Raw genomic sequence first — 10,958 nt, forward strand, 5'->3', positions numbered from 1 at the left:
TGAAGTCAAAGAAGGCAAATAAGAAGTTTTATTTCAAGGTTTTCACCGAGACCGGTCCAAAAAAAGTCTGATTACGGATGATACACAACAAAGTAAGCGTACAAGTCTGATTTCTTTTTATGAATTAGAATTTCAAGAAGAAAACATCAAAAAGAAACATAAGAATTTTATCTTATTAATTTTCTATATTATAGGTTCAAGATAGATAACAGTGACCTTAAGAATAAAGGAGGCAAGCCTACTGTTAGAGTTTCTAACGTTGACCACACATTGCATGTCTGGCTCAATGGAGAATACCATGGTAAGATTGAGAAGCTACAACATTTAGATGTTATGTTTAGAGAACTTGAATAATTAATGAATTTGTTCAGGAAACGGATATGGTAGCCATGATGAGAAGAGCTCATGGTCATTGTCAGGACCCTGCTTCTGTTACTTTCTCTGTGCTAAGCCTAGCGATGCATTTCCATGGCTGGCTCTCCTTCTTCATTACACTATACTATAAATTTCCTCTCAAACAAGATAGGACGGGTTACTATGAATATGTTGGTTTCTGTCCATGAACTCTTGGTTCTGGAGTGCAGTTTTCCACACTCGGGAATCATCTACACATTACTTTTACCATCCACAATCTTCTGGTGATCTGTCTCTATGGTTTCTCAGGGATGTTGACATCATAAAGAGGTTAGACTACTCATCTGCAATAGCCGTTCTCGGATTCTCACTCATCATATCCATCCTAAGAACCTTTGATGTTCGGGTGGAGGCTGCAAGAGTCATGGTATCCGCTCCAGTACTAGCTTTAGTCACCACCCACGTACTGTACATTAACTTCTACAAACTTGACTATGGTATACAGAGAACTCTTTCCCCTATCTGAAACCAGTTCCATTTTTTTTTCTCCACATTCTCTGTGAGTTCAATGTTGTTTACAGGTTGGAACATCATTGCGTGTGTGGCCATGGGAGTCGCTCAGCTTTTCCTATGGGCAAGATGGGCAGCTGTTTCTAGGCATCCTTCTATTTGGAAACTGTGGGTGGTTGTGATAGCTTAAGGTTTAACTATGCTTTTAGAGACATATGACTTCCCTCCGTATGGAGGCTACTTCGATGCTCACTCTATTTGGCACCTCGCCACAGTTCCTCTAACCATTCTCTGGTAGAGCTTTATTAGAGACGATGCTGAGTTCAAAACTTCCAGTCTTCTAATCTAAGACAAAGGCGAAGTAAGTTTACTTACAGATGCAGAGATTTCTTGAGCTTTTTCAATGCTTTTTATTCAGAGATTTAACTTGGCCTTGCTTTTGGTCAATTGAGTCTTAAGACTTTTGTCAATCTTTTTGGAGTCTTAAGACTTTTGTTAATATTATGAGAAAATCTTGTGATCTATATATGATTGTGTTAATAAAATTTGATTTTATATAAGTTGTGTGAATTGTAGGGTTTAATTTAATTAAACAAAATTAGCTTTAATGACCATTCATACAAAATCTAAAGTATTTCAATAATTTCATGACACCATATTAACCATTGCGCAAAGTCACTTAAAACAATTGCAGCAAGGAACCACAAGTCGAAAGCCTTGATCAGTTTATATACATTTACTCATGTTTGATACAATAATGTTCCATATTGAAAAAAATATATTTTCGAAAGCGCAGGACTACGCTCCTAGATGCCTTTGGCGGGGTAGACGATCATTGGGTTGAATTAATAACTGGAAACCTAGAAGCTCTCCTGACGATGAAAAATAAAACGACCTAACGGTTGAGTTAGAAGCAGAGAAAACTAATGTTCCAAGACCCACCAAATTTCAAACCTAAACAATTTAAAGCCAGTTTATTTTCTTGAAACATAAAGTTATACCAATTTCTTTTTTTGGTCTGCGATTGATTTTTTTTTTTAAAAACCACAAAACCATTTTTATTAAAAAAATCACTAAACCTCTATAATAAATAGTTATATAACAATATAAATATATAAATATCTTCACTTATTACTTTAATTTTACAAAAAAGACTACATTTGAGAAGTTTCACAATAAAATCCGTGTAAAATAAGAAAACTATTTTATTTACTGTACATATACATTTAAAAATTTTAAAATCAAAATTTAAACCATTTTCCTTACACTATTTTAACCGTAACTTAACAACTACAAAAGTTGGTTATCTTTGATCATTTTTACGCTAGAGGTCAATCAAATCTATACCAATATAAGATTAAAAAAATAACAACGAAATGAATACTATGGTCATTGTTAGATCTACCTAATCAACATGTATAACTTTCAATCTTCTATTCGTAGACAATTATACACAACATGACAAAATTAGATTTTATCAAAAAACAAACAATACAATTACATGCACAAAACAACACAATGCATTGACAATGTACCCAGCTCCGCACCCTAGTGATTTTTAATTGTTTTCTTACATTTCCTTTAATCTCTTTAGATATATATGTAGAGAGAAAGTGCATTAACTAAGTCATAAATATTTAGTTTCGTGTTTTAAGTAATTAATAATAATATATGTACTACTTCGATCTTCCTCAAAGATAAATATTTTTGGAAAATACTTGTTTCACAGAGATAATTTTTTTGTGTTTTCTATAATTTTTATTATTTAATGATAAAACTATTATTTAAAAAATGAACTTATTAAAATACTATTCCCTCTGTTTCGATTTAAGTGTCATTGTAGGAAAAAAATTTCGTTTCAAAATAAGTGTCGTTTTAAAGTTTCAATGCAAAATTTATTAATAAGATTTTCTATTTTATTTTTTTTATTGGTTGAAAAATAGTTAGGTGTATAGGTAATTGTGTTTTTGTTTTGGAAATATACAAAATCATATTTTTTTTAATCCGTATGCATAAACCTAGAACGACAATTAAAATGAAACAGATGGAGTATCAGTTTAACTATTAAAACTGATAATCATAGAAAATGTATTAATTATACAAATCTAGGGTGTTCTTAATATGTGTGCTCAAGTTAAAAAAAAAATCTATTTTCCTCGAACAAATGAAATAACAATTATGGCAAGAAGTTATATTGTAACAAAAAAAATTAAAAAGAGTTAAAGGCATGGAAGACAGATGTGGCCAGAGGTCGTGAGGTTCCAAGTAAAGGCAAAAACTTCGACTGTTACAAGAAAAATACTTGTCCGAACACACAAATTCTATAAACATTAACGACATGTGATCACCTGCATTTCTTCATCAAAATTATCAAACTCTTAATACACCAAAAACATTAGAAAATGGAGACATTACTTACATCATTGGCTATGGTTGTTGTATTGTGGTGGATATGGAGAATTGTGGAGTGGGTTTGGGTTAAGCCTAAGATGCTAGAGAGTTACCTCAGAAAACAAGGTCTTGTCGGCACTCGTTACACGCCTCTTGTCGGAGATGTGAGAAGAAGTTTTAGCATGTTGAAGGAAGCAAGATCGAGACCAATGAAACCAACGGATGATCTCATTTCACTTGTCATGCCTTACTCCTTTCAAATGCTCAATACTTACGGTAGATATGTTTTTCTTGGTTTGGATTATAGATTTTATTTTTTATAAGTAAATTGTCTTGATATATGTATGTGGCTGCAACAGGAAATACCCTTTTCACATGGTTAGGACCCGTACCATCCATCACAATAATGAATCCACGACTTATCAAAGAAGTGTATAACAAAGTTTATGATTTCCCCAAGACTCACACGTTTCCTTTGCTTGCGTTGATAACTGATGGACTCGCTAATGCTGATGGAGATAAGTGGGCTAAACACCGGAGGATCATCAACCCGGCATTCCACTTTGAGAAGATCAAGGTTTCTAGATTCTCTTTTCTAATATGTCAGATCCAAGTTAAATTTCTTTTGACTAATGAGTTGATCACATTCCAACTTATGTGCCTGTATATATAGAATATGGTCCCTACGTTTCATCAATGTTGCCGCGAGGTTGTGTGCGAGTGGGAAAAGTTAGTTTCAGATAAAGGGTCCTCTTGTGAGGTTGATGTTTGGCCATGGATTGTGAATCTAACCGGGGATGTGATTTCTCGCACCGCTTTCGGTAGCAGCTATAAAGAAGGACAGAGGATATTCATACTACAAGAGGAACTAGCAAAGCTCATCATGCAAGCTCTTGGAAAGAATTACATCCCTGGATATCGGTAAGAAACTTGACTTGTTTTGGTCTAATACTAGCATGACTGGTTTGTTTTCTAACACAATATACAATCTTCTTATGTTATATGAATTTCAATGCTCTATTTGCCATAGGTTGTGGCTTTCATTATCTTTATTAATAGTTATTTATTTTCAATATTAAATTCCTATTAAACTATAGATCAATCTCATCGCCTTAAAGAAAGATCGTTCAGGATTGGTTTTCTCTCATCCGGGAGACGGAGGCTCATTTAGCTCCGTCGACGCCGGCCCTTGCTTCCGGGAGGAGGAGACTTCCTCAGCTCCTCTTTCGCCGGCTTTTGTTTCCGGGGCGCCAAGGCTTATATAGCTTGACGTCGCCGGCTCTCGGTGTTGTGGTTCCGTCGTGGGTTCGGGTTTGGGGACTGATTTTGGATCCGGTTTTCTACGGTTTCGGTTTGGTACCGATGGTAGATCGTGGTGGTCCGTGGTGTTTGGTTTCCGTGATTGCGGTTGAAGCTCAGATCGTTAAGGTCTCGATTTGTTCGAGGCAGCTCTCCATGGTGAGAAGAAAGCGCAGTAGTGAAGAGGTGGCTTCAGTGGAGGCTCGGTATTTTACGAGCTCCGGCGAGTCGAAAGAGACGCTCCGAAGAAGGTGCGATGCGGCGGCGGTCAGGCTGAGGCGAAGGTGTCACGTGCAGCTTCAATTGGTGGTCCTGAAGATATCTCGGTATGTCCGATGGAAGATCCCGGTAGAGGACTATCTTTGTTGCGACCGTGCGCTTGTCTCCGGTGACACTCATTTCAGATTCCGGCGACGCCGTTTGCATGGAGGCGGAAGAGCTAATGACCGACAGTGTCTAGGGTTTCGGCGGGGTGATGGGCTTTGAGGGGGCTCAAGCCCATCTTGCTTTGTATGTTTTGTGGTTTTCGGATTGGACCTTGGGCCTTTGTGTTGGTTGGTCGTGGGCCTTTGTAAGGTTGATGGGCTTTGTCCCTTTTATTTATCTAAAATCAATTTGAGTAAAAAAAAACTATTGATCAATCTTGGAATCTCACTTTTGAGGGAGTTTTTATATTCAAAATCAATAGAGTTGATGGTTCATTGCTTGTATTCTGAATTTTCATTTTCATTTGCTAAGCTTTTTCTTTATTTTTTTTTTGCCATAGGTTGTGGCTTCCATTATCTTGATTAGTAATTGTTTAACATGAAATTCCTAATAAATTGACAATTTTTTTATTCAAAATCAATAGACAATGAGGATAATGTTTCATGGCTTGTATATACTATCACTCAAACTTTTGTCAATGCAGAACTGAATTTTACAATTCAATTTTTTCTTGGCGTAGGCATATCCCAACAAGGAATGCTACAAGGATAAAGACAATAGTTAGAGAAATCCAAGTTATACTAAAAGGGATCATTAGCAAAAGAGACAAGGCTAGAAAAGCTGGGGAAACACAAAGTGACGATTTGTTGGATCTACTTCTTGTATCAAATTCAGGTGAAACTAAAGGAAAAGGACTGACCACCGAAGAAATTATTGAAGATTGCAAGTTGTTTTATTTCGCGGGACAAGAGACCACTTCAGTGCTTTTGACTTGGACCATGGTTTTGTTAAGCCAACATCAAGACTGGCAAGCTTGGGTGCGAGAGGAAGTGATGCAAGTTTTTGGTGATAGAGACCCCGATCTTGAAGGCATTAAGCAACTCAAAGTTGTAAGTATTAAACCAAACAAACAAAACAAATTTTTTCAAGTTGATGTTTTCTTTTATTGGATTTCAAGACTAAAGTAGGGATTTTCACTATCATAGTTTCCTCTACATCAGATCCTTACATTTTCTTTAGTTACTTATGAGCCACCTCAAAAAATGCTAAAAAACACTAAGAAGTTTGAAAATGTTATATGTGCAAACTATAATTTTATAGCATTTTGATGATTTTGTTGAACGAGTCCTACAGATGACGATGATTCTTTATGAGGTCCTTAGGCTTTACCCTCCAGTCATCCAGATGAACCGAGCGATCCACAAAGAGATCAAACTAGGCGATATGGCAATACCCGCCGGTGTTCAAGTCAATATACCTGTTCTGCTTATCCATCGTGACACTAAGCTTTGGGGCGATGATGCAGCTGAGTTCAAGCCCGAGAGGTTCAAAGATGGGATCTCAAAGGCAACAAAGAACCAGGTTTGTTTCTTGCCTTTTGGATGGGGACCGAGGATTTGCATCGGTCAGAATTTTGCTCTCTTGGAGGCAAAGATGGCTCTGGCTTTGATTCTACAGAGATTCTCCTTCGAGCTTTCTCCTTCTTACGTGCATGCACCTTACACAGTTATCACTATTCATCCACAGTTTGGTGCTCATCTTATCATAAACAAGCTATGATCTTGTGATAATATTTTTTTTTGACTAAGCTTCTTATACACGAGCAAACAAGACAGCGTAGAGAAACTAATCAAGATCACTTTCATAAAACCATATTTTCAAGGGCATGATTATAGCTGAAACTGTTACGGGGTTTCTTAATTTTTTTTTTTTTTTTTGTCTGATTAAAAAAAAAAATTAAAAAGAAAACCAATTACGGACCGTCACGTGTCAGTGGAGCCTGCAAACAGTACAAAAAACTAACCAAAATTGATCCTTAATTCATTACTTTTGTAACCGACTCTTATGCTTTTATGGGGTCCAAGTCCTTTAAACCCCCATAAAAACCCTTTTAAATATCCCGATAAAGATGACCTTGACTACTCCATATTTTTAGTGTAATACTTCAAAGTGTCGATATATGTATCATTGGGGATAGTGTACACCTATAAATACTAAATAGTCACCATTGGGGATAGTGTACAGTGTACACCTATAAATACTAAATAGTCACCAATAACCATATACAATATATTCATTTTTGTAAATCAATACTTGAAAGTTGTTGGCCTTTCATGGACACTTGTCCTCTTAACTATTGCAAAGTTAATATTATTATGTAATTACAAAATATGTATATAAATATTATAATTTTCTAATTCATACAATATTGATTTATATCGATTTGTAGTTTTATTGTTTATTTTACGATTTATGTTTCTGTTTTACTTGTATCAGTTCTATTCTATAGTTTCTTTTAAATATAAAAGATCTAAATAATTAATAAAACTACTTATTTTAATTTTTGCACATTAATAGATTATCATATGTCATAATCTAAATTAACAATGATACATGTCAAAATCTAATGTATCGCAAGTACCAATTGTTCTTTTTCTTGTCAGTAACTATTGAAAGTACAAAAAATAGTTGTTTAGCATTAGCTATAAATAATGTAAAATAAGTGTGCATCACTTATATAAATAAATGACTCTAAAAAATAATGCTGCAAATAATTCACATCATTTTATTAATAATTGATATAAAAATATAGAATATTTACATCAACTATTTTAAGTGATGTCAATATACATCAATTACAAAAAATGATACTAATATTTATATCAATTAAATAAAATGATGTTAGTATTAGAGTCAGTTAAAATACATGATTTTAATTATTTATATCTTTTTAATAATAAACTATTAATTTTTACGTGATTTTCCATAATTAAATTAGGGTCGGTCCGCCCTACGGGAGGAAAGTTAAAAAAAAACTATTTTATATGAATGTACATTATAAAGCATTATTTAAGAAAAATTGTAGATTGGAAACGATATTATAAACAAAAATAAATAAATAGAATTCAGAGATCATGTTATTATTTTAATAAATATTTTTGGACTGAATTAAAATGACAGTAAATTTCATTATTCTATGAAGACCAATCTAATATAATAAGATTACTGATGTCCGCATATAATTATGCAATGATCATGCCAGAGAAATATGATATTATCTAAGCCAAAACAACCTTTTGTTAGTGCGAGTAGTTTGGTCTGTGTATATTTTAATTAAAATGTGATAGTTTTTTCCTAACGAGGACAATTTGCTGGATGTTCTGCTATTTAAGCAGATGCTTGGATAAGGTTCTTTAAGCGAAAGAATCTGAATGTCTTCCCTTAAAGGGGTAAAAAATTTGGTAGAGAAAGTTTCACAGTTGAAAAGAAGCTAATGAGTTTGAAGATAATGTGAACGACCAAGAACATGAAAATGTGTTAATAAATAACTCACATATGTACGATATGAGAAGGTATAAACTTCGAGAACAATATCGCTGTAGTGTAAAATAAATTTACTATTTGTTTTTAAATAAATTTATTTTAAATATTTTGAAATATTTCATTTTTAAACTAAAAGTTTACAAATTTAAAAATTTCTTTAAATGAATAAATTATAATAGGTTCAACATTGGTAATTTGTAGAATTTTCAACGATATATGTAGATGATGTCATACCAAAAAAAGAAATATAATGATCACTTGATTAGAATGGAAAAAATGGTTAATATATTCGAGTAAAATAATAAGAAGGTGAGATGTGAACAAAATGTTTACAATAGAGAGAATTTTATTTTATTTATATAGATATCCTAGCATGTAAAATAATTCAGTTTCACAAAATAGTTATAATGTACTATAATATATTCAAATGTGTATTGTGCAAAAAATGTGTCTGGATTTAAACATTTGTCAAAAGATACCAAATAAAATTATTTACATGTGTTGATGTAAGATTCTTAATTGTTATTTATTGCATATAAAATAAAACTATATGTCAAAGAAATTAGAATACCTATATCCTTGATTGAATAACCCCTTATATTCTGTCCTTCATAGATTTGAATTATGTTGATTGTCGTGTACTCCCTAAATTTTTTGTTGTTGTTTTTTTTTTTTATTAAAAGAAACGAACTAACTTCGCAAATATGTCTTTACTTGAAGTTTCATTTCAAAATTGAACGCATGCGAAGGCTGTTTAAGAAAAAAAAAATTGAACGTATGCGTCATATTATTGCTGAATTGAGTGCTAAAAAAGTTTCTAAGGAAGATTAGCACATGACCCTTTTATTGTATTATTAAAAGATTGACGCATAAAAGTAAAAACACAATTTTTACGGTTGCAGCAAGTCATATATGAAACTCTTTCTTACAAATTCACCTAGGAAAAGAAAATGATAAAACACACTAAAAACAAATTAGAAACTCTTCGTTTGAAGTTGCTTTAGTGAAAAATCTCCAACTGGAACAACTTCTTCATATCCGCTGTAAGCGTTCCTGTTTTCTCCATCCCATGGTTTGTTCAGTTAACTTTGCTAATTGCTACCATACCATCAACCTAACAGAAACAAACTGATATGTGATTGCTACCTGCCGGCCATAGTAAATTAGTAATTCAAAGCTATGCTCTGGCCAAGAACACTGCTAATAATTCTGATGACATCAATATTCTAGAACTGCAACATGATGTCATCCAACCTCCTTTCTAAAAGAAAACATGGGAAGCATATACATACAAAACTACCTCAATGATGTAATGGCTGAAATCTTCAACGGACTTTTTGATATTAATGAGATAATTTTAGTGAAGATAACCTTTGCCGGTGGAGGCAAACAATCCTCATCCCCCACCATTTCAAGAATTTTCACATCTTCATCTTTCTTAACAACCTATATATAAGCAACTCTTTCGTACTTTAAAAATATAAAATAAAAGTGTCATTTTTCACTCAGATATAAGAAGATTCAAGTGCCAAGGTTCAGAGACCTGACTATGAAGTGTGAAGAACATAATTGAAGTGTTTCTTCAATTACAATGGACCAAAACCAAGAATGAACATGAACAAAACTAATAACAGCCCAGAAATCAAATCAAAGAATAATGTTAACTCTTCCAAAACCCTAAGCTAAGTGAGTGAGCAAATCATAAAGGTCAATTCTTACTGTTTGGGAAGTTTTGAATTCTTCTTAACCAGAACCTCTGAGACATTCACCCATAACATCTTCTTAATCAGCAGTGAAATTTAACAGTGGAGTTACAACACCTGACTTTCAAATTGGGGAGCAGGAGTGAAGAGTTTGCCATCCTAATCTCTGAAAGTTTAAGAATGACATTGATTGGGAGGAATGAATTATGAATTTCACAGAAAGAAACTCACATATTTATAGTTGTAGATTTGCACAATGGAAGCGAGAAGGGCAAACATCATGAGAGGAGTGGGGAATCTGTATTAATGAGATCGTTAATGACGATGACTGAATGCAGTAGAGTTTTGTAACGGTCCAGGCGATTCGACATAGACAGCGGCTACCACCATAGATTGGCAGGAAATACTCATCCCCGTAACCCAGCCGGAGCTTCTTTGTCGGTTTTAAACGACAATTGCTTAAGAACAGTGGCAACCCTAGAAATCGCTTCTCCATGAAAGCGTAGAAAATGAATACATGAGTTGTGGGTTCACGTGATCAATCTTTGTGAGGTAAAAAAAAAAAGAGAAAGGATTAATGGGATTAAACACGAACAAACCATAATTCACACCGTCTCAGAGAGATTCAGAAGAAGCTTAGGCGTTGTCGAGTCGCCATAAAACGAAGATGACGAAGTCCATTTCCTAGCGAAATTAGAATTAGGGTTTCTGTTTATGGGCCGTCGGGCCAACTTAACCATACAAATTACAGCCCAAAAACATTGAATATATAAACTTAGCGTTAAAAGCCCAGCATATATGAGAATAAATGAAGTGCTGTGTTTTGTGTGGCCGGGACACGTGTCGATACTACGGACCTCGACTTTCTGACCTGGATCCTAGGTGCAGCACAGGAGAGAGACAAATATTTTTTAATATATATATATATATATATTAATGTTGTTAAAATTA

The 10,958-nt window shown here is 33.9% G+C and overlaps 2 protein-coding genes and 1 long non-coding RNA gene across 5 annotated transcripts; 2 read left to right on the forward strand and 1 right to left on the reverse strand.

Annotated features, from left to right (window-relative positions):
- Window positions 1-286: 286 nt before the first annotated feature.
- LOC106330240 (post-GPI attachment to proteins factor 3-like) lies at window positions 287-1,054 on the forward strand. Its single transcript, XM_013768745.1, has 4 exons — window positions 287-301; window positions 372-531; window positions 585-851; window positions 936-1,054. The coding sequence occupies exons 1-4, from the start codon at window positions 287-289 to the stop codon at window positions 1,052-1,054; spliced, it is 561 nt and encodes a 186-aa protein (XP_013624199.1).
- Window positions 1,055-3,222: 2,168 nt separating this feature from the next.
- On the forward strand, window positions 3,223-6,634 carry LOC106333107 (cytochrome P450 72A15-like). The gene is made up of 5 exons (XM_013771588.1): window positions 3,223-3,531; window positions 3,615-3,832; window positions 3,929-4,176; window positions 5,501-5,870; window positions 6,115-6,634. The coding sequence occupies exons 1-5, from the start codon at window positions 3,267-3,269 to the stop codon at window positions 6,538-6,540; spliced, it is 1,527 nt and encodes a 508-aa protein (XP_013627042.1). The 5' UTR covers window positions 3,223-3,266; the 3' UTR covers window positions 6,541-6,634.
- Window positions 6,635-9,129: 2,495 nt separating this feature from the next.
- On the reverse strand, window positions 9,130-10,711 carry LOC106328977. Of its 3 annotated transcripts, XR_001267706.1 has the most exons (4): window positions 10,607-10,711; window positions 10,239-10,494; window positions 10,024-10,173; window positions 9,130-9,750 (listed from the first exon to the last, which is right to left on the reverse strand). It is a non-coding gene; the product is annotated as an uncharacterized LOC106328977 (long non-coding RNA). The 3 variants fall into 3 exon arrangements; XR_001267707.1 differs by having other exon boundaries at window positions 9,130-10,166; XR_001267705.1 differs by having other exon boundaries at window positions 9,130-10,173.
- Between the last annotated feature and the right edge of the window lie 247 nt (window positions 10,712-10,958).

Source organism: Brassica oleracea, chromosome C3, assembly GCF_000695525.1.
Source record: "Brassica oleracea var. oleracea cultivar TO1000 chromosome C3, BOL, whole genome shotgun sequence".
Taxonomy (NCBI): Eukaryota; Viridiplantae; Streptophyta; class Magnoliopsida; order Brassicales; family Brassicaceae; genus Brassica; species Brassica oleracea.

Excerpts from the sequence above, each read along its gene's own strand:
- LOC106330240 (XM_013768745.1), top strand. Across the intron at positions 532-584 it reads TCTCAAACAAGATAGGACGG|TTTTCCACACTCGGGAATCA; the intron begins GTTACTATGAAT and ends TCTGGAGTGCAG. Across the intron at positions 852-935 it reads CTTCTACAAACTTGACTATG|GTTGGAACATCATTGCGTGT; the intron begins GTATACAGAGAA and ends TGTTGTTTACAG.
- LOC106333107 (XM_013771588.1), top strand. The coding sequence starts at position 3,267 with ATGGAGACATTACTTACATCATTGGCTATGGTTGTTGTATTGTGGTGG. Across the intron at positions 3,532-3,614 it reads TCAAATGCTCAATACTTACG|GAAATACCCTTTTCACATGG; the intron begins GTAGATATGTTT and ends TGGCTGCAACAG. Across the intron at positions 4,177-5,500 it reads AATTACATCCCTGGATATCG|GCATATCCCAACAAGGAATG; the intron begins GTAAGAAACTTG and ends TTCTTGGCGTAG.